The sequence below is a fragment of the Pseudophryne corroboree genome, chromosome 9 (assembly GCF_028390025.1).
Source record: "Pseudophryne corroboree isolate aPseCor3 chromosome 9, aPseCor3.hap2, whole genome shotgun sequence".
In the NCBI taxonomy this organism is placed as follows: Eukaryota; Metazoa; Chordata; class Amphibia; order Anura; family Myobatrachidae; genus Pseudophryne; species Pseudophryne corroboree.
The window spans coordinates 416,760,923-416,784,395 of NC_086452.1; the positions used below are offsets into that span (position 1 = coordinate 416,760,923).

A 23,473-nucleotide genomic window follows, 5' to 3' on the forward strand; every position below is an offset into this window, starting at 1 on the left:
GACTGAAAAGACTGTGTCCTTTTCTGCCAATATGTGACTCGGGGTAACAAAAGGTGGATTTTTCAGCTGTTGCCATGGCCACCAGGTCCAATGGACCGCCCCTTTATACGGCAATACTTCCATATGCCGTCAGGAATCTGCCTCACCTGACCACTGTCGTGTCTTCGTCTGGCAGATATGTACATCACATTTACTCTTGATGCCAGAATGCAAATATGCCTCTGCGCATCACACATATATAGAAATGCATCCTTAAAATGCTCTATAGACAATAAAATCCTGTCCCTGTCAAGGGTATCAAAATTTTCAGTCAGGAAATCCGACCAAGCCCCCTCAGCGCTGCACATCCAGGCTGAGGCGATTGCTGGTCGTAGTATAACACCAGTATGTGTGTATATACTGTTATGATATTTTCCAGCTTCCTATCAGCTGGCTCCTTGAGGGCGGCCGTATCTGGAAACGGTAACGCCATGTTTTTTATAAGCGTGTGAGCGCCTTGTCCACCCTAAGGTGTGTTTTCCAACTCGCCCTTACTACTGGCGGGAAAAAGGGTATACCGCCCATAACTTTCTGTCGGAGGAACCCCACGTATCATCACACACTTCATTTAATTTATCTGATTTAGGCAAAACTACAAGTAGTTTATTCCCACCCTACAAAATACCCTTATTTGTGGTACTTGTGGTATCAGAAATACGTAACACCTCTTTCATTGCCCTTAACATGTAACTTGTGGCCCTAAAGGAAAAATACGTTTGTTTCTTCACCGTCGACACTGGGGTCAGTGTCCGTGTCAGTGTCTGTCGACCGACTGAGGTAAATGGGCGTTTTTACAAGCCCCTGACGGTGTCTGAGACGCCTGGACCGATACTAATTTGTCCGCCGGCTGTCTCATGTCGTCAACCGGCTTGCAGCGTGTTGACATTATCACGTAATTCCATAAGTAAGCCATCTTCTGGTGTCGACTCCCTAGAGAGTGACATCACCATTACAGGCAATTTTCTCCGTCTCCTCACCAACATTTTCCTCATACATGTCGACACACACGTACCGACCTACAGCACACACATACAGGGAATGCTCTGATAGAGGACAAGACCCACTAGCCCTTTGGGGAGACAGAGGGAGAGTTTGCCAGCACACACCAAAAGCGCCATAATGTATATAACAACCCTAGAAGGTGTTGTTTCTATATATGGGCTCTTAATATATAATTATATCGCCAATTTATGCCCCCCTTCTCTTTAACCCTGTTTCTGTAGTGCAGGGGAGAGTGGGAGCCTTCCTCACCAGCGGAGCTGGTCAGGAAAATGGCGCTGAGTGCTGAGGAGAATAAGCTCCGCCCCTTTCACGGCGGGCTTTTCTCCCGGTTATTAGGAAAACTGGCCTGGGTTAAATACATACATATAGCCTTAATGGCTATATGTGATGTATTTATTTGCCAAATAGGTATTTATATTGCTGCCCAGGGCGCCCCCAGCAGCGCCCTGCACCCTCCGTGACCGTGTCAGTGAGCCGTGTAGCAACAATGGCGCACAGCTGCAGTGCTGTGTGCTACCTCTCTGAAGACTGTGAAGTCTTCTGCCGCCTGTTTCCGGACCTCCGTTCCGCCGTCTTTCTTCAGCGTCTGTAAGGGGGATCGGCGGCGCGGCTCCGGGACGAACCCCAGGCTGACCTGTGTTCCGACTCCCTCTGGAGCTCAGTGTCCAGTAGCCTAAGATCCCAATCCATCCTGCACGCAGGTGAGTTGGAGATCTCTCCCCTAAGTCCCTCGTTGCAGTGATCCTGTCGCCAGCAGGAATCACTGATTAGAAACCTAAAAAAAAACTTTACTAAACAGCTCCTTAAGAGAGCCATCCAGTTTGCACCCTTCTCGGACGGGCACAAAAACCTAACTGAGGCTTGGAGGAGGGTCATGGGGGGAGGAGCCAGTACACACCATGTGACCTAAAAAGCTTTTTAGATGTGCCCTGTCTCCTGCGGAGCCCGCTATTCCCCATGGTCCTGACGGAGTCCCCAGCATCCACTAGGACGTTAGAGAAAAACCAGTTAAAAGCGGTGTATCTAATTTTATGGTGATACATAATCCTTTTCTGGATGTCCTGAAGCTGACAAAATACTATCTCTGTGTGACTCATTTGCCATGGGTGGATGGGAACAGGTGAGCTCACTACACAGTGTGTGTGGAGCACAAACATTGACACAAAATAACTTTTGTACTACATCAAGGCAAACTGATCACGTGCACAATGCCAGCCACCGAATATCCCCCTAGAATGTTATGTATAGATAATTATTATGGTGCCGCCAGGCAGGTCACGGAATAAAACAATTAAAACTTTAGCTGCATCCCACAAGGAGAGTGTGACGTTGCCAAGAGCCAGTGTGACACACAATATCATACACACACACTACCTGCATGCATGCATGTACAATATACATCACACAGAAGAGAAGCTGTTTTATGAGCCTGATAAAGTTACTGATCTACTAATAATAAGCCACAATAACTAAAACAGGAGTACAGTATTTTCTGCTCTTGAAACTTTTTCTGACTTCCCTATTATAATGCCTCTGCAGCATCAATTCACTGTCAAGTCCTTTGTTTTTGGATGCTGCATTGTGACAGATTAGCCAGCATTCAGACAGTTATAATACAGATGATAAGGAACTAATGATCCCCCTGCAGTGATTGGCATTTGTGTCACCCCAGCTGCAGGCGCTTCCTCAGCATTCTGTCACTGGCAGCCCAGTGTGTACGGGTGTGGTTCATTGGGTCGACCCTAACTAGGTCGACAGTCATTAGGTCGACCACTATTGGTTGACAGTGACTAGGTCGACACCTGAAATAGGCCGACACAGTCATCAAGTTGACATGGAAAAGGTTGACATGAGTGTTTTTTGTTTTTTTGTGTGTGTAACTTTCTTCGTAAAGTGACTGGGAACCCCAATTAGTGCACCGTGTCCCCTCACTTCACTTGTTATGCTTCGGGCAAGGTTACTATTCCCAATCGTAGTCCACGTGGATCGAAAAGTATGAAAAAGTTAATAAAAAATGAAAAAAAAAACTGTGAAAAACTCATGTCAACCTTTTCATGTGTCGACCTGTGCCATGTCAACCTACTGACCATGTTGACCAACAGTGGTCGACCTGAAGACCGGATACCATGTGTGCACAGTGTATGTCACCTGGAAGTGTCACTGTGCAATAGCAAAAGCATATCCAGTACATATCACAATACGACAAACCTGGGGCATAGGAAACGGTGGCCTGCATTACACTGCATGGCAGCAAAACACACATATATATTATATATAATTCCAACCAATAAAACAAGTCTGTAGACAGCTGCCTGGAAGTTGGGGCCAGTGACACAGGTGACAGGGGCAGCAGTACAAACCTCAATACGACAAACCTGGGACATAGGAAACGGTGGTATACATTACACTGCATGACAGCATAACACACACATAAATACATATAATTCCAACCAATAAAACAAGTGCCCAGGCAGCTGCCTGGAAGTTGGGGGGCCAGTGATACAGGTGACAGAGGCAGCAGTACTGAGTAGTGACTCGGGGGAGTGGAGCAGGCACCGCACTCACCTTGCCTGACAGCTGTGATCGGTACGCTCTCCCCGCAGCCCCGCACCAGCTCCAGCACGTCGTATCTGGGCAGCCCGGACACCGGCAGCCCGGCCACCTCCAGCAGCAGCTCCCCTGCCTGCAGCTCTCCATCGCCGGAGTCCTCCGCCTCCCCCAGATAGAGGAACTCTCCGTCCTCCGCTCCCCCCAGCACCGGCAGGCTGAGCTCCCCCCCGGGGCCCCGGCTCACCGTGCACCGGTGCACCCTGCTCGTCCAGTGGTTCTTCCTCTGGATGACTTTGGCCATGGTGAGTGTCCCGGGGCCGGAAGCTGGGGCGCAGGTGTCAGCGGTGAGTGTGCCCGCAGCCCGGTGACAGCAGCCCGCACTCACTCATCACTTCGCAACTTTCTCTCATCCGGGTCCCCGCCAACGTCCTGCCCGCGGCCGGCGCTCAGCCCCGCAGCTCCCCGGCGCTCGCCCGGCTCCTACTGCGCCCGCTGCCCGGGCTGTTCTCTCACTCAGCGCTGGGAGAGAGAGATACAAAAGGTTCCTTCCATCCCGTCCCAGCGTGATCCTCACTCACTCACACACGCAGGCGCACTGTGCTGCTACCTCTCCCGCCCCGTACACACACAGCACGGCGGCACCCTCCCTCCCCTCCAGGGTCCTAGAGCGGCGGACAGCTGTCCCGGGTCAGTCAGTGAGAGAGAGAGCTGCACCGGGTCAGGGTGTGAGGGGAGAGAACTGCCACGGGTCAGTCAGTGTAGAGAGCAGAGCTGCCCCGGGTCATTCTGTGAGAGTAGAGAGCTGCCCCGGGTCATTCTGTGATAGTAGAGAGCTGCCCCTGGTCAGGGTGTGAGATCAGAGAGCTGCCCCCGGTCAGGATGTCAGAGAGCAGAGAGTTGCCCCCTAGATCATAATGTGAGAGAGGTGCCCTGGGTCAGGGTGTGAGAGAGCAGAGAGGTGTCCCCCGGGTCATGGTGTGAGAGAGCAGAGAGGAGCCCCCGGGTCATGGTGTGAGAGAGCAGAGAGGAGCCCCCGGGTCAGGGTGTGAGAGCAGAGAGGTGCCCTGGGTCAGGGTGTGAGAGTAGAGAGGTGCCCCCGGGACAGGGTGTGAGAGAGCAGAGAGGTGTCCCCCGGGTCAGGGTGTGAGAGAGCAGAGAGGAGCCCCCGGGTCAGGGTGTGAGAGCAGAGAGGTGCCCTGGGTCAGGGTGTGAGAGTAGAGAGGTGCCCCGAGTCAGGGTGTGAGAGTAGAGAGGTGCCCTGGGTCAGGGTGTGAGATCATAGAGCTGCCCCGGTTCAGGGTGTGTGAGAGTAGAGAGGTGCCCTGGGTCAGGATGTGAGAGTAGAGAGGTGCCCCGGGTCAGGGTGTGAGAGAGCAGAGAGGTGCCCCCCGGGTCAACGTGTGAGAGAGCAGAGAGGTGCCCCCCCGAGTCAGGGTGTGAGAGAGCAGAGAGTTACCCCCGGGTCATGGTGTGATAGAGCAGAGAGGTTCCACCCAGGTCAGGGTGTAAGAGTAGAGAGGTGCCCCGGGTCATGGTGTGAGAGAGAGCAGAGAGGTGCCCCCCGCGTCAGGGTGTGATAGTAGAGAGGTGCCCCCCGGGTCAGGGTGTGAGACAGCAGAGAGGTGCCCCCCGGGTCAGGGTGTGATAGTAGAGAGGTGCCCCCCCGGCTCAGGGTGTGATAGTAGAGAGGTGCCCCGGGTCAGGGTGTGAGAGAGCAGAGAGGTGCCCCGGAACAGGGTGTGAGAAAGCAGAGAGCTGCCCCGGGTCAGGGTGTGAGAGAGCAGAGAGGTGTCCGCCGGGTCAGGGTGTGATAGTAGAGAGGTGCCCCCCCGGGTCAGGGTGTGATAGTAGAGAGGTGCCCCGGGTCAGGGTGTGAGAGAGCAGAGAGGTGTCCGCCGGGTCAGGGTGTGAGAGAGTAGAGAGGTGCCCCCCCCCCCCCCCCCCGGATCAGGGTGTGATAGTAAAGAGGTGCCCCCCGGGTCAGGGTGTGAGAGAGCAGAGAGGCGCGACGAGTCAGGGTGTGAGAGAGCAGAGAGGTGCCTCGGGTCAGGGTGTGAGAGAGAAGAGAGGTGCCCCCCCGGGTCAGGGTGTGAGAGAGTAGAGAGGTGCCCCCCCCCCCGGATCAGGGTGTGATAGGAAAGAGGTGCCCCCCGGGTCAGGGTGTGAGAGAGCAGAGAGGCGCGACGGGTCAGGGTGTGAGAGTAGAGAGGTGCCCCGGGTCAGGGTGTGAGAGAGCAGAGAGGTGCCCCGGGTCAGGGTGTGAGAGAGCAGAGAGCTGCCCCCGGTCAGGGTGTGAGAGCAGAGAGCTGCACCCGGTCAGGGTGTGAGAGCAGAGAGCTGCCCCCGGTCAGGGTGTGAGAGTAGAGAGCTGCCCCGGGTCAGGGTGTGAGAGTAGAGAGGTGCCCCCCAGGTCAGGGTGTGAGAGTATAGAGGTGCCCTCCGGGTCAGGGTGTGAGAGTAGAGAGGTGCCCTGTGTCAGGGTGTGAGAGTAGAGAGGTGCCCCGGGTCAGGGTGTGAGAGTAGAGAGGTGCCCCGGGGTCAGGGTGTGAGAGTAGAGAGGTGCCCCCCAGGTCAGGGTGTGAGAGTATAGAGGTGCCCTGTGTCAGGGTGTGAGAGAGAGCTGCCCCCCGGGTCAGAGTGTGAGAGTATAGAGGTGCCCTGTGTCAGGGTGTGAGAGAGAGCTGCCCCCCGGGTCAGAGTGTGAGAGTAGAGAGGTGCCCCGGGTCAGAATGTGAGAGTAGAGAGGTGCCCTGTGTCAGGGTGTGAGAGAGAGCTGCCCCCCGGGTCAGAGTGTGAGAGTAGAGAGGTGCCCGGGTCAGGGTGGGAGAGCTGAGAGCTACCCCCGGTCAGGGTGTGAGAGTAGAGAGGTGCCCCGGGTCAGGGTGTGAGAGCAGAGAGCTACCCCCGGTCAGGGTGTGAGAGTAGAGAGGTGCCCCGGGTCAGGGTGTGAGAGTAGAGAGGTTCCCCCTGGGTCAGGGTGTGAGAGAGCAGAGAGGAGCCCCCGGGGTCAGGGTGTGAGAGCAGAGAGGTGCCCCGGGTCAGGGTGTGAGATTAGAGAGGTGCCCCGGGTCAGGGTGTGAGAGCATAGAGGTGCCCCGGGTCAGGGTAGAGAGGTGCCCCGGGTCAGGGTGTGAGAGAGAGCTGCCGCGGGTCAGGAGAACTGTTCTTTTCTGGAAATCTTCATGCATACAATGTCAGGATGCGGCATCCCGCTCTTTGGGCCTAGTCCAGCACGGATCGCTATTGCTACTAAAAGTGCGTTTTTTCGCAAACTCAATAGCAGTGAATCGCACAGGTAGTTGCCGCCCAGAAATGGAAAAAGACGCACACTGCAGTGGTCATCTCCGTATGCATCGCAATCTATATGCAAAATCGGGAACATTGAAGGGGTAAATTCAGTCTGCGCCAAGCCAAAGCATCCGCAAATCTGCACACACTGTATCATGCAAGTGAACGCAGATGACATCTGTGCCACCACCCCCACAAAACGCCATGTGACCACCCCTAAACGCTCCCCTCCTGTCAGTCACTGTGCGATTGCTTTATGTTACTATTGCGAACACGCAGCGCGGCTCTGGTGCATGCACATTGCGTACACAGCACACGCGCAATCTTTCCATAATTGGCCAAATTGTGAAATCGCTAAATTGCAATCCATGCTGAATTAGGCCTTTTTCTCTAACGTCCTAGTGGATGCTGGGGACTCCGAAAGGACCATGGGGAATAGCGGCTCCGCAGGAGACTGGGCACAAAAGTAAAAAGCTTTAGGACTACCTGGTGTGCACTGGCTCCTCCCTCTATGACCCTCCTCCAAGCCTCAGTTAGATTTTTGTGCCCGAACGAGGCGGGTGCAGGCTAAGGGGCTCTCCTGAGCTGCTTAGTGTAAAAGTTTAAAGTAGGTTTTTTATTTTCAGTGAGACCTGCTGGCAACAGGCTCACTGCACCGAGGGACTAAGGGGAGAAGAAGCGAACTCACCTGCGTGCAGAGTGGATTGGGCTTCTTAGGCTACTGGACATTAGCTCCAGAGGGACGATCACAGGCCCAGCCATGGATGGGTCCCGGAGCCGCGCCGCCGGCCCCCTTACAGAGCCAGAAGAGTGAAGAGGTCCGGAAAATCGGCGGCAGAAGACGTCCTGTCTTCAATAAGGTAGCGCACAGCACCGCAGCTGTGCGCCATTGCTCTCAGCACACTTCACACTCCGGTCACTGAGGGTGCAGGGCGCTGGGGGGGGGGCGCCCTGAGACGCAATAAAAAACCTTTTTTTGGCAAAAAATACATCACATATAGCTCCTGGGCTATATGGATGCATTTAACCCCTGCCAATTTTTCCATTAAAAAGCGGGAGAAAGGCCGCCGTGAAGGGGGCGGAGCCTATCTCCTCAGCACACTGGCGCCATTTTTTCCTCACAGCTCCGTTGGAGGAAGGCTCCCTGACTCTCCCCTGCAGTCCTGCACTACAGAAACAGGGTAAAACAAGAGAGGGGGGGCACTAAATTGGCATATTAATATATACAGCAGCTATATTAGGGAAAAACACTTATATAAGGTTATCCCTGTATATATATAGCGCTCTGGTGTGTGCTGGCAAACTCTCCCTCTGTCTCCCCAAAGGGCTAGTGGGGTCCTGTCCTCTATCAGAGCATTCCCTGTGTGTGTGCTGTGTGTCGGTACGCTGTGTCGACATGTATGAGGAGGAAAATGGTGTGGAGGCGGAGCAATTGCCTGTGTTAGTGATGTCACCCCCTAGGGAGTCGACACCTGACTGGATGGTCTTATGGAAAGAATTACGTGATAGTGTCGGCACTTTACAAAAGACTGTTGACGACATGAGACAGCCGGCAAATCAGTTAATACCTGTACAGGCGTCTCAAACACCGTCAGGGGCTATAAAACGCCCGTTACCTCAGGTCGATACAGACACGGACACTGACTCCAGTGTCGACGGTGAGGAAACAAACGTATTTTCCAGTAGGGCCACACGTTACATGATCACGGCAATGAAGGAGGTTTTGAACATTTCTGATACTACAAGTACCACAAAAAAGGGTATTATGTGGGGTGTGAAAAAACTACCCGTAGTTTTTCCTGAATCAGATGAATTAAATGAGGTGTGTGATGAAGCGTGGGTTTCCCCCGATAAAAAACTGCTAATTTCTAAAAAATTATTGCCATTATAGTACCCTTTCCCGCCAGAGGTTAGGGTGCGTTGGGAAACACCCCCTAGAGTGGATAAGGCGCTCACACGCTTATCAAAACAAGTGGCGTTACCGTCTCCTGATACGGCCGCCCTCAAGGAACCAGCTGATAGGAAGCTGGAAAATATCCTAAAAAGTATATACACATACTGGTATTATACTGCGACCAGCAATCGCCTCAGCCTGGATGTGCAGTGCTGGGGTGGCTTGGTCGGATTCCCTGACTGAAAATATTGATACCCTGGACAGGGACAATATATTATTGACTATAGAGCATTTAAAGGATGCATTTCTATATATGCGTGATGCACAGAGGGATATTTGCACTCTGGCATCAAGAGTAAGTGCGATGTCCATTTCTGCCAGAAGAGGGTTATGGACGCGACAGTGGTCAGGCGATGCGGATTCCAAACGGCATATGGAAGTATTGCTGTATAAAGGGGAGGAGTTATTTGGGGTCGGTCTATCGGACCTGGTGGCCACGGCAACGGCTGGGAAATCCACCTTTTTACCCCAAGTCACCTCACAGCAGAAAAAGATACCGTCTTTTCAGGCTCAGTCCTTTCGTCCCCATAAGGGCAAGCGGGCAAAAGGCCACTCATATCTGCCCCGGGGCAGAGGAAGGGGAAAAAGACTGCAGCGGACAGCCTCTTCCCACGAACAGAAGCCCTCCCCCGCTTCTGCCAAGTCCTCAGCATGACGCTGGGGCCTTACAAGCGGACTCAGGCAAGACGGTGGGGGCCCATCTCAAGAATTTCAGCGCGCAGTGGGCTCACTCGCAAGTGGACCCCTGGATCCTGCAGGTAGTATCTCAGGGGTACAAATTGGAATTCGAGACGTCTCCCCCTCGCCGGTTCCTGATGTCTGCTTTACCAACGTCTCCCCCCGACAGGGAGGCGGTATTGGAAGCCATTCACAAGCTGTATTCCCAGCAAGTGATAATCAAGGTACCCCTCCTACAACAGGGAAAGGGGTATTATTCCACGCTGTTTGTGGCACCGAAGCCGGACGGCTCGGTGAGACCCATTTTAAATCTGAAATCCTTGAACACTTACATAAAAAGGTTCAAGTTCAAGATGGAGTCACTCAGAGCAGTGATAGCGAACCTGGAAGAAGGGGACTATATGGTGTTTCTGGACATCAAGGATGCTTACCTCCATGTCCCAATTTGCCCTTCTCACCAAGGGTACCTCAGGTTTGTGGTACAGAACTGTCACTATCAGTTTCAGACGCTGCCGTTTGGATTGTCCACGGCACCCCGGGTCTTTACCAAGGTAATGGCCGAAATGATGATTCTTCTTCGAAGAAAAGGCGTCTTAATTATCCCTTACTTGGACGATCTCCTGATAAGGGCAAGGTCCAGAGAACAGTTAGAGGTCGGAGTAGCACTATCTCAAGTAGTACTACGACAGCACGGATGGATTCTAAATATTCCAAAATCGCAGCTGATTCCGACGACACGTCTGCTGTTCCTAGGAATGATTCTGGACACAGTACAGAAAAAGGTGTTTCTCCCGGAAGAGAGAGCCAGGGAGTTATCCGACCTAGTCAGGAACCTCCTAAGACCAGGCCAAGTGTCAGTACATCAATGCACAAGGGTCCTGGGAAAGATGGTGGCTTCTTACGAAGCGATTCCATTCGGCAGATTCCACGCAAGAACTTTTCAGTGGGATCTGCTGGACAAATGGTCCGGATCGCATCTTCAAATGGATCAGCGGATAACCCTGTCTCCAAGGACAAGGGTGTCTCTCCTGTGGTGGTTACAGAGTGCTCATCTCCTAGAGGGCCGCAGATTCGGCATTCAGGATTGGGTCCTGGTGACCACGGATGCCAGCCTGAGGGGCTGGGGAGCAGTCACACAGGGAAGAAATTTCCAGGGCTTGTGGTCAAGCATGGAAACGTCACTTCACATAAATATCCTGGAACTCAGGGCCATTTACAATGCCCTAAGTCAGGCAAGACCTCTGCTTCAGGGTCAGCCGGTGTTGATCCAGTCGGACAACATCACGGCAGTCGCCCACGTAAACAGACAGGGCGGCACAAGAAGCAGGAGGGCAATGACGGAAGTGGCAAGGATTCTTTGCTGGGCGGAAAATCATGTGATAGCACTGTCAGCAGTGTTCATTCCGGGAGTGGACAACTGGGAAGCAGACTTCCTCAGCAGACACGATCTTCACCCGGGGGAGTGGGGACTTCACCCAGAAGTCTTCCACATGATTGTGAACCGTTGGGAAAAACCAAAGGTGGACATGATGGCGTCCCGCCTCAACAAAAAACTGGACAGATATTGCGCCAGGTCAAGGGACCCTCAGGCAATAGCTGTGGACGCTCTGGTAACACCGTGGGTGTACCAGTCAGTGTATGTGTTCCCTCCTCTTCCTCTCATACCAAAAGTACTGAGAATCATAAGAAGGAGAGGAGTAAAGACTATACTCGTGGCTCCGGATTGGCCAAGAAGGACTTGGTACCCGGAAATTCAAGAGATGCTCACGGAAGACCCGTGGCCTCTACCTCTAAGAAAGGACCTGCTCCAGCAGGGACCATGTCTGTTCCAAGACTTACCGCGGCTGCGTTTGACGGTATGGCGGTTGAACGCCGGATCCTGAAGGAAAAAGGCATTCCGGATGAAGTCATCCCTACCCTGATCAAAGCCAGGAAGGATGTGACCGTACAACATTATCACCGTATTTGGCAAAAATATGTTGCGTGGTGCGAGGCCAGGAAGGCCCCTACAGAGGAATTTCAACTGGGTCGATTCCTGCATTTCCTGCAAACAGGACTGTCTATGGGCCTAAAATTAGGGTCCATTAAGGTTCAAATTTCGGCCCTGTCAATATTCTTCCAAAAAGAACTAGCTTCTGTTCCTGAAGTTCAGACGTTTGTCAAGGGAGTACTGCATATACAGCCTCCTTTTGTGCCTCCAGTGGCACCTTGGGATCTCAATGTAGTTTTGGGGTTCCTAAAATCACATTGGTTTGAACCACTCACCACTGTGGACTTAAAATATCTCACATGGAAAGTGGTAATGCTGTTAGCCCTGGCTTCAGCCAGGCGTGTCTCAGAATTGGCGGCTTTATCCTATAAAAGCCCTTACCTAATTTTTCATACGGACAGGGCAGAATTGAGGACTCGTCCTCAATTTCTCCCTAAGGTGGTTTCAGCTTTTCACTTAAACCAGCCTATTGTAGTGCCTGCGGCTACTAGGGACTTGGAGGATTCCAAGTTGCTGGACGTAGTCAGGGCCCTGAAAATATATGTTTCCAGGACGGCTGGAGTCAGAAAATCTGATTCGCTGTTTATCCTGTATGCACCCAACAAGCTGGGTGCTCCTGCTTCTAAGCAGACGATTGCTCGTTGGATTTGTAGTACAATTCAGCTTGCACATTCTGTGGCAGGCCTGCCACAGCCAAAATCTGTAAAAGCCCATTCCACACGGAAAGTGGGCTCATCTTGGGCGGCTGCCCGAGGGGTCTCGGCTTTACAACTTTGCCGAGCAGCTACTTGGTCAGGGGCAAACACGTTTGCTAAATTCTACAAATTTGATACCCTGGCTGAGGAGGACCTGGAGTTCTCTCATTCGGTGCTGCAGAGTCATCCGCACTCTCCCGCCCGTTTGGGAGCTTTGGTATAATCCCCATGGTCCTTTCGGAGTCCCCAGCATCCACTAGGACGTTAGAGAAAATAAGAATTTACTTACCGATAATTCTATTTCTCATAGTCCGTAGTGGATGCTGGGCGCCCATCCCAAGTGCGGATTGTCTGCATTACTTGTACATAGTTATTGTTACAAAAATCGGGTTATTGTTGTTGTGAGCCATCTTTTCAGAGGCTCCTTCTGTTATCATGCTGTTAACTGGGTTCAGATCACAAGTTGTACGGTGTGATTGGTGTGGCTGGTATGAGTCTTACCCGGGATTCAAAATCCTTCCTTATTGTGTACGCTCGTCCGGGCACAGTATCCTAACTGAGGCTTGGAGGAGGGTCATAGGGGGAGGAGCCAGTGCACACCAGGTAGTCCTAAAGCTTTTTACTTTTGTGCCCAGTCTCCTGCGGAGCCGCTATTCCCCATGGTCCTTTCGGAGTCCCCAGCATCCACTACAGACTATGAGAAATAGAATTATTGGTAAGTAAATTCTTATTTTATTCATGCAATTTAACTAAATAAATCAGCTGCTGCAGAACCTCATGGGAAGAAGTTTTGTTGGAAATTGCATTTTAAATTTTAAAAGTAAGAATTCACATGTGGTTAACTTGCAACATGATATATAATATTTTAATAATGGTAAACGTAGTAAAAAATGAACAAATTCTGAACATTCAGATGGTGATGAACAAAATCAGCAGCAAACACCAGTATGCCACTATGCTATGACATGTCTTCCTCTGCTTCATGATATACTCCTTTCACACCGCACAAATAACCCGGTGTCGACCCGGCATATTGCTGGGGTGACACGGGTCGGCGTGCGGTGTGAAAGGGGCATAGCCGAAATCCCGGGTCGCCTGACCTGGCAATTCAACCCGGGAACAAAGCAGTGTTATACCCGGGTTGAACACCGGGTCAGTGGCTGCATAAACAGGCCCCCGGGTCGACGCGTCCTGAGACCCGTTTACTACAGCAGGGAGAGGCGGTGCGGAGATGATCTCATCTCCCAGCGCCCCCGCCGCCAGCTCCGCTCCCCGCTGCCATGGCAACCCGCCCAGCATATTGCCGAGTCAGGGAAGCCTGCAGCAGCGGCCAATGCCGGATCCCACCCGGGAAGAACCCGTTTCCAATTCCCGGGTGGGATCCGGCATTGGCAGTGTGAAAGGGGTATTAATCAAATACATGCCTAATATATATATAGGTATGGGAGCCTTGTCCAGAATGTTAGGTCAAGGGTGTCTGATCCTCCTATCCATGGCTTGAGCTTGCCTAAACGTAGTTGCTTACATGGACCGATGTCTTCCTATCGGTCTGTGCAGTGATTTCCCCCCCCCACACACACACACACTCCCCAAGCTCAGGCAGAACCGGCTTATGCCATAGCCTGAGAATGGAGGTCAGAAACCTGTTGCACCAGGCAGGGCCGTAACTAGGTGTGTAGCCAGTGGTGCCTGGCACACAACGCAACTGCACTGTGTGCGCAGAACCGCTGGCAACACCCACATTTTCCTGCCGAATTCTGTATCTAGCCTGTGGTTCTTCTGTCTTCCCGCAGTAGTTAGGTGCTGCGGGCGGCTGTGTGTAACATAAAGTCTGTGGTCCGAGGCTTCAGAATGGCTACTTGTTGCAAGCAGGCAGCGCTGTTCGGCTGATGCAGCATGTATTGTGTGAGGTAAAGTGTGCTGAGGGGGGGCACAGATGCACACTGGGTTGCACTTCACTGCTACAGCACACACACACTGGGTTACACTGAATGGCTCCAGCACACACACACTGGGTTAAACTGCACTGCTCCAACACACACACACACACCAGGTTATACTGCACTGCTCCAGCACACACACCGGGTTACACTGAACGGCTCCAGCACACATACACTGGGTTTTACTGAACAACTCCAGTACACACACACCGGGTTACACTGAATGGCTCCAGCATACACACGGGGTTATGGGGGTCATTCAGAGTTGTTCGCTAGCTGTTTTCGGTCGCAGCGCAGCGTTTAGTCAAAAAAGCGGCACTTCTGGGCATGAGTAAGGTGGCGCAATGCGCACGGGCGACGTACTTTCTGCTGCAGGGTACACTGTGCTCCACAAGTCTGGACAATGGGGTGTAGAGTAGGATCTTGATCCGAGGCACCAACAGTCTCAAAGCTTTGACTATTCCCAGAATGCACAGCGCCGCCTCCTATATCACCCCGCCTCCCAGCACATGAGCTCAGTTTGTCAGTTGGTGCTGCAGTAAGCAGGCACTTAACAGAGGGGCTGCTGCAAGCAGCCCTAAGAAAAGCTTTTTATGAGGTAAAAAGTGAAGACTTCAAGGGCAGCAGCAGGGGTAAATGTCTTCTGACATTCTCTGCTGCAGCTCCAGCTCTCCCCAGCGGCGTTGTACACTCCCAAGCCCTGGTTGCCGGGTACCTACAGCGGAGGCTCCGGTTTTCTTCACGTTAGGCACACACAGCTGGGGCTCTCCAGGATCGCGTGGCCGCGCGTCGGGAGGTGGTAAGTGGGTCCCGCTTGCGGGACCCGGTCTTTATCGCGATCCGGCGCGGTCAGAGGGAGACGGGCCGCGCGCGCTGGCGGTGGACACTGTGTCAGTACAGGCGATCCCACTAGATCACCAGGGCATGGGCGCAGGTCAAGTTTTCTCTTAAAACCGATTTTAATATCGCCCACAGTACCCGGTGGTTTTGCCAGCAAGGGGGATAAGGCTTAGACCTGAAGCCCCTCCCCCAGCCCCAGGGCACCATTTCCAGCAAGTGTTCCCGCCCTGGAGCTGCATCTCTGTCTTTTCCTCACTCCCTGTCAGTGTCTGCGGCGCCATTACTCCTCAGCTCACTGTTCCTGGGACTGCTTGGGCAAATCCTCCTATGTAAAGCCGCCTGGTTGTCAGCGCTGTGACTTTACATGACACTTAAGTATTCTACCTGCCTTTTTAGACAGTGTTAGTTATGAAAGAGTGTATTTAGTCAGGGTTTTATAGTACAATTACCCTGTGATATACATCCAGTTCTTACTGTGTACTGTTATATCTATTGTTATATAGCTGTGTAAGCTAGTCCAGTGCAGTATTATTGTCAGTAATAACCTCTGCATTGTACAAACTGTGACTATTTGTGTGTGCATTGATAGCTGAGTGGTGTCCATCTCGTGTCTTTCACTCAACTTGCTATCCCTATATTCTATAACCTGAGGGGGCTTGGTGCATCAGGTGTTATTTAATATAGGATTTTCACAAAGATATACTGTATTACGTATTTTTCTCTGTGATTTAGTCACCATATCTCTCCTTTATCTCTACTGGTGCTGACTACACTGCGCAGGTGTTTGGGTTTAGGGATATAGTGCTGATAATAATTGTACTGTGTTACCTCATACTGCAAGTTATATCATGTCTGCTTCTGAGGGTAACGGTTCTGGGGCGGAACACACTGCTGGTGTTGCTGAAGCCACAGGCACATATAGGGAGAATATAACAGCTGTGGGCTCTGGTTCTGGGGGCTCCTTGCCCCCCAGTGGGACTGTGGCAACGGAGGCACATACTGACCCTCCGTGGGCCGCTTTTTCCACGCTTCTGCATATGCTAGTTCATAAACTAACACCCCCTATGGGACCCCCAATGCCGGTACAACCGTATGTGGTCCCTGCAGCTAACCCGCCGTGGGCGGATGATTTATCTGCTCAATTAAAGAAGTTGAACCAGTCCCTGACTACTAAAAAGTCTGACCAACGCTCGCCTAAGTCCAAGAGGTCCTTTAAGAAAGCGCTCGTCTCCTCACAATCCACTGCTGTCACTGACACCTCGTCTGATGAAGACAGCACATACACTGACCCCACAGGTTCTGACTCAGATACGACTGATGGGGAGGGTAGTTCACATGGGAAGATCGACAGTGTCTAGGTCGACAATGTTTAGGTCGACCACTATAGGTCGACAGTCACTAGGTCGACATGGATGGAAGGTCGACAGGGTTTCTAGGTCGACGTGCTAGGTCGACAGGTCTAAAGGTCGACATGAGTTTTTTACAAATTTTTTTTTTTCATACTTAACGATCCACGTGGACTACGAGTGTAACGGTAAAGTGTGCCGAGCGAAGCGGTAGCGGAGCGAAGGCACCATGCCCGAAGCATGGCGAGCGAAGCGAGCCATGCGAGGGGACGCGGTGCACTAATTTGGGATCCCGGTCACTTTACGAAGAAAACGACACAAAAAAAACAAAAACCTCATGTCGACCTTTTGACCTGTCGACCTAGCACATGTCGACCTTCCATCCATGTCGACCTAGTGACTGTCGACCTAAACATTGTCGACCTAGACACTGTCGATTTGATGAACCACACCCAGTTCATCTTTTGGAGGCTATTAAATTAATTCTGTAGATTACGGATGATCCCGAGCCATCCGTACTTCCTAAGAAACCAGATAGGTTCAAGCGTCAGAAGGTGATTAAACAAGTTTTCTCTAACGTCCTAGTGGATGCTGGGGACTCCGTCAGGACCATGGGGATTAGCGGCTCCGCAGGAGACAGGGCACAAAAATAAAGCTTTAGGATCAGGTGGTGTGCACTGGCTCCTCCCCCTATGACCCTCCTCCAAGCCTCAGTTAGGTTTTTGTGCCCGTCCGAGCAGAGTGCAATCTAGGTGGCTCTCCTAAAGAGCTGCTTAGAAAAAGTTTTTAGGTTTTTTTTTTTCAGTGAGTCCTGCTGGCAACAGGCTCACTGCATCGAGGGACTTAGGGGAGAGAAGTCAACTCACCTGCGTGCAGGATGGATTGGCTTCTTAGGCTACTGGACACCATTAGCTCCAGAGGGATCGAACACAGGCCCAGCCATGGAGTCCGGTCCCGGAGCCGCGCCGCCGACCCCCCTTGCAGATGCCGAAGATGGAAGAGGTCCAGAAGCAGGCGGCAGAAGACTTTTCAGTCTTCCTGAGGTAGCGCACAGCACTGCAGCTGTGCGCCATTGTTGTCAGCACACTTCACACAGCGGTCACGGAGGGTGCAGGGCGCTGGGGGGGCGCCCTGGGCAGCAATGTATAATACCTTTTTATGGCTAAAAAATACATCACATATAGCCCTTGAGGCTATATGGATGTATTTAACCCCTGCCAGATCTCACAAACTCCGGAGAAGAGCTCGCCGAAATAGGGGGCGGGGCTTATTCTCCTCAGCACACAGCGCCATTTTCCTGCTCAGCTCCGCTGTGAGGAAGGCTCCCAGGACTCTCCCCTGCACTGCACTACAGAAACAGGGTAAAACAGAGAGGGGGGGCACTTTTTTTGGCGATATTACTATATTTAAGCTGCTATAAGGATACAACACTTATATAGGGTTGTTCCCATATATATTATAGCGCTTGGGTGTGTGCTGGCAAACTCTCCCTCTGTCTCCCCAAAGGGCTAGTGGGGTCCTGTCTTCAATAGAGCATTCCCTGTGTGTCTGCTGTGTGTCGGTACGTGTGTGTCGACATGTATGAGGACGATGTTGGTGTGGAGGCAGAGCAATTGCCGGTAATGGTGATGTCACCCCCCAGGGAGTCGACACCGGAATGGATGGCTTTGTTTATGGAATTACGTGATAATGTCAGCACATTACAAAAATCAGTTGACGACATGAGACGGCCGGAAAACCAGTTAGTACCTGCCCAGGCGTCTCAGACACCGTCAGGGGCTGTAAAACGCCCTTTACCTCAGTCGGTCGACACAGACCCAGACACGGACACTGAATCTAGTGTCGACGGTGAAGAAACAAACGTATTTTTCAGTAGGGCCACACGTTATATGATCACGGCAATGAAGGAGGCTTTGCATATCTCTGATACTACAAGTACCACAAAAAGGGGTATTATGTGGGGGGTGAAAAAACTACCTGTAGTTTTTCCTGAATCAGAGGAATTGAATGATGTATGTGATGAAGCGTGGGTTAACCCAGATAGAAAAGTGCTAATTTCAAAAAAGTTATTGGCATTATACCCTTTCCCGCCAGAGGTTAGGGCGCGCTGGGAAACACCCCCTAAGGTGGATAAGGCGCTCACACGCTTATCAAAACAAGTGGCGTTACCGTCTCCTGATACGGCCGCCCTCAAGGATCCAGCTGATAGGAGGCTGGAAACTACCCTTAAAAGTATATACACACATACTGGTGTTATACTGCGACCAGCCATCGCCTCAGCCTGGATGTGCAGTGCTGGGGTGGTCTGGTCGGATTCCCTGACTGAAAATATTGATACCCTGGATAGGGACAGTATTTTACAGACTTTAGAGCAATTAAAGGATGCTTTTCTTTATATGCGAGATGCTCAGAGGAATATTTGCACTCTGGCATCGAGAGTAAGTGCGATGTCCATATCTGCCAGAAGAAGTTTATGGACACGACAGTGGTCAGGTGATGCGGATTCCAAACGGCATATGGAAGTATTGCCGTATAAAGGGGAGGAATTATTTGGCGTCGGTCTATCGGATTTGGTGGCCACGGCAACTGCCGGGAAATCCACCTTTTTACCTCAGACCCCCTCCCAACAGAAAAAATAAGAATTTACTTACCGATAATTCTATTTCTCATAGTCCGTAGTGGATGCTGGGACTCCGTCAGGACCATGGATGCTGGGACTCCGTCAGGACCATGGGGAATAGCGGGCTCCGCAGGAGACAGGGCACATCTAAATAAAGCTTTTAGGATCACATGGTGCGTACTGGCTCCTCCCCCTATGACCCTCCTCCAAGCCTCAGTTAGGTACTGTGCCCGGACGAGCGTACACAATAAGGAAGGATCTTGAATCCCGGGTAAGACTCATACCAGCCACACCAATCACACCGTACAACTTGTGATCTGAACCCAGTTAACAGTATGATAACAAAAAACGAAGTAGCCTCTGAAAAGATGGCTCACAACAATAGTAATAACTCGATCTTTGTAACAATAACTATGTACAAGTATTGCAGACAATCCGCACTTGGGATGGGCGCCCAGCATCCACTACGGACTATGAGAAATAGAATTATCGGTAAGTAAATTCTTATTTTCTCTAACGTCCTAGTGGATGCTGGGACTCCGTCAGGACCATGGGGATTATACCAAAGCTCCCAAACGGGCGGGAGAGTGCGGATGACTCTGCAGCACCGAATGAGAGAACTCCAGGTCCTCCTTAGCCAGAGTATCAAATTTGTAAAATTTTACAAACGTGTTCTCCCCTGACCACGTAGCTGCTCGGCAAAGTTGTAATGCCGAGACCCCTCGGGCAGCCGCCCAAGATGAGCCCACTTTCCTTGTGGAGTGGGCCTTTACAGATTTAGGCTGTGGCAGGCCTGCCACAGAATGTGCAAGTTGGATTGTGCTACAGATCCAACGTGCAATCGTCTGTTTAGACGCAGGAGCACCCATCTTGTTGGGTGCATACAATATAAACAACGAGTCAGATTTTCTGACTCCAGCTGTCCTTGAAATATATATTTTTAATGCTCTGACAACGTCCAGTAACTTGGAGTCCTCCAAGTCGCTAGTAGCCGCAGGCACCACAATAGGCTGGTTCAAGTGAAAAGCCGAAACCACCTTAGGGAGAAAATGAGGACGTGTCCGCAGTTCTGCCCTGTCCGAATGGAAAATCAGATATGGGCTTTTGTATGATAAAGCCGCCAACTCTGAAACTCTCCTGGCTGAAGCCAGGGCCAATAGCATGGTTACCTTCCATGTAAGGTATTTTAAATCTACCGATTTTAGAGGCTCAAACCAATGAGATTTGAGAAAATTCAAAACTACGTTCAAATCCCACGGTGCCACTGGAGGCACTATTGGGGGTTGTATATGTAGTACACCTTTGACAAAAGTTTGTACTTCAGGCACTGATGCCAATTCCTTCTGGAAGAAGATTGATAAGGCCGAAATTTGAACTTTAATGGACCCCAATTTTAGGCCCATAGACAATCCTGCTTGCAGGAAATGTAAGAATCGACCCAATTGAAATTCTTCCGTTGGAGCCTTCTTGGCCTCACACCACGCAACATATTTCCGCCAAATGCGGTGATAATGTTGTACAGTCACTTCCTTTCTAGCCTTAATCAAGGTAGGAATAACTTCCTCTGGAATGCCCTTTTCTTTTAGAATCCGGCGTTCAACCGCCATGCCGTCAAACGCAGACGCGGTAAGTCTTGGAACATACAAGGTCCCTGCTGAAGCAGATCCCTTCTTAGAGGTAGAGGCCACGGATCCTCCGTGAGCATCTCTTGAAGTTCCGGATACCAAGTTCTTCTTGGCCAGTCCGGAGCCACCAGTATTGTTCTTACTCCTCTTTTCCGTATAATTCTCAGTACCTTTGGTATGAGAGGCAGAGGAGGGAACACATACACTGACTGGTACACCCACGGTGTTACCAGAGCGTCCACAGCTATTGCCTGAGGGTCTCTTGACCTGGCGCAATATCTGTCCAATTTTTTGTTGAGGCGAGACGCCATCATGTCCACCTTTGGTTTTTCCCAACGGTTCACAATCATGTGGAAGACTTCTGGATGAAGTCCCCACTCTCCCGGGTGAAGGTCGTGTCTGCTGAGGAAGTCTGCTTCCCAGTTGTCCACTCCCGGGATGAACACTGCTGACAGTGCTATGACATGATTCTCCGCCCAGCGCAGAATCCTTGCAGCTTCTGTCATTGCTCTTCTGCTTCTCGTGCCGCCTTGTCGGTTTACGTGGGCGACTGCCGTGATGTTGTCCGACTGGATCAACACCGGCTGACCCTGAAGCAGCGATTTTGCCAGGCTTAGAGCATTGTAGATCGCTCTTAGCTCCAGTATATTTATGTGAAGGGACGTCTCCAGGTTTGACCACATGCCCTGGAAGTTTCTTCCCTGTGTGACTGCTCCCCAGCCTCGTAGGCTGGCATCCGTAGTCACCAGGACCCAGTCCTGTATGCCGAATCTGCGGCCCTCTAACAGATGGGCACTCTGCAACCACCACAGGAGAGACAACCTTGTTCTTGGTGACAGTGTTATCCGCTGATGCATGTGCAGATGCGATCCGGACCATTTGTCCAGCAGATCCCACTGAAATGTCCGTGCATGGAATCTGCCGAATGGAATCGCTTCGTAAGAAGCCACCATCTTTCCCAGGACTCTTGTGCATTGATGTACTGACACAGTTCCTGGTTTTAGAAGGTTCCTGACAAGTTCGGATAACTCCCTTGCTTTCTCCTCCGGGAGAAACACCTTTTTCTGAACCGTGTCCAGAATCATTCCCAGGAACAGCAGACGAGTTGTCGGGGTCAATTGAGATTTTGGAAGATTCAGAATCCACCCGTGTTGCTGAAGCACTACCTGGGTTAGTGCTACACCGACTTCCAGCTGTTCTCTGGACTTTGCCCTTATCAGGAGATCGTCCAAGTAAGGGATAATTAATACGCCTTTTCTTCGTAGAAGAACCATCATTTCGGTCATTACCTTGGTAAAGACCCGAGGGGCCGTGGACAAACCAAACGGCAGCGTTTGAAACTGATAATGACAGTCTTGTATCATGAACCTGAGATACCCTTGGTGTGAGGGGTAAATTGGGACATGCAGATAAGCATCTTTTATGTCCAGGGACACCATGAAGTCCCCTTCTTCCAGATTCGCTATCACTGCTCTGAGTGACTCCATCTTGAACTTGAATTTCTGTATGTACAGGTTCAAGGATTTCAGGTTTAGAATAGGTCTTACCGAACCGTCCGGCTTCGGTACCACAAATAGTGTGGAATAATACCCCTTTCCCTGTTGTAGGAGGGGTACCTTGACTATCACCTGCTGAGAATACAGCTTGTGAATGGCTTCCAAAACCGACGTCCTTTCTGAGGGAGACGTTGGTAAAGCAGACTTTAGGAACCGGCGAGGGGGAGACCTTTCGAACTCCAATATGTAACCCTGAGATATTATCTGCAGGATCCACGGGTCCACTTGTGAGCGAGCCCACTGATTGCTGAAAATCTTGAGTCGACCCCCCACCGCTCCTGAGTCCGCTAGTAAAGCCCCAGCGTCATGCTGATGGCTTTGTAGAACCCGGGGCGGGCTTCTGGTCCTGGGCAGGGGCTGCTTGCTGCCCTCTCTTACCCTTTCCTCTGCCTCGCGGCAGATAAGACTGTCCTTTTGGTCGCTTGTTTTTATAGGAGCGAAAGGACTGCGGCTGAAAAGACGGTGTCTTTTTCTGTTGGGAGGGGGTCTGAGGTAAAAAAGTGGATTTGCCGGCAGTTGCCGTGGCCACCAGGTCCGAAAGACCGACCCCAAATAATTCCTCTCCTTTATATGGCAATACTTCCATATGCCTTTTGGAATCCGCATCACCTGACCACTGTCGCGTCCATAAACTTCTTCTGGCAGATATGGACATCGCGCTTACTCTTGATGCTAGAGTACAAATATCCCTCTGAGCATCTCGCATATAAAGAAAAGCATCCTTTAATTGCTCTAGAGTCAATAAAATACTGTCCCTATCCAGGGTATCAATATTTTCAGTCAGAGAATCCAACCACACTACCCCAGCACTGCACATCCAGGCTGAGGCTATTGCCGGTCGCAGTATAATACCAGTATGTGTGTATATACTCTTCAGTGTAGTTTCCAGCCTCCTATCTGCTGGATCCTTGAGGGCGGCCGTATCAGGAGACGGCAACGCCACTTGCTTTGATAAACGTGTGAGCGCCTTATCCACCCTAGGGGGTGTTTCCCAGCGCGCCCTAACCTCTGGTGGGAAAGGGTATAATGCCAATAACTTCTTGGAAATTAGCAGTTTTCTATCTGGGTTAACCCACGCTTCGTCACACACGTCATTCAATTCCTCTGATTCTGGAAAAGCTACAGGTAGTTTTTTCACCCCCCACATAATACCCCTTTTCTCTATCGTCCTAAGTGGATGCTGGGGTTCCTGAAAGGACCATGGGGAATAGCGGCTCCGCAGGAGACAGGGCACAAAAAAGTAAAGCTTTTACCAGATCAGGTGGTGTGCACTGGCTCCTCCCCCTATGACCCTCCTCCAGACTCCAGTTAGATTTTGTGCCCGAACGAGAAGGGTGCAATCTAGGTGGC

The 23,473-nt window shown here is 51.4% G+C and overlaps 1 protein-coding gene across 1 annotated transcript in view; it reads right to left on the reverse strand.

The window, feature by feature from the left end:
• Positions 1 to 4,247, reverse strand: part of MAGI1 (membrane associated guanylate kinase, WW and PDZ domain containing 1) — an 809,094-nt gene extending 804,847 nt beyond the window's left edge. The window contains exon 1 of the mRNA XM_063940923.1: positions 3,607 to 4,247. Coding sequence (XP_063796993.1) covers positions 3,607 to 3,892 — 286 coding nt within the window. The 5' untranslated portion in view covers positions 3,893 to 4,247. The remainder of the gene's footprint in view (positions 1 to 3,606) is intronic.
• Positions 4,248 to 23,473: the final 19,226 nt, after the last annotated feature.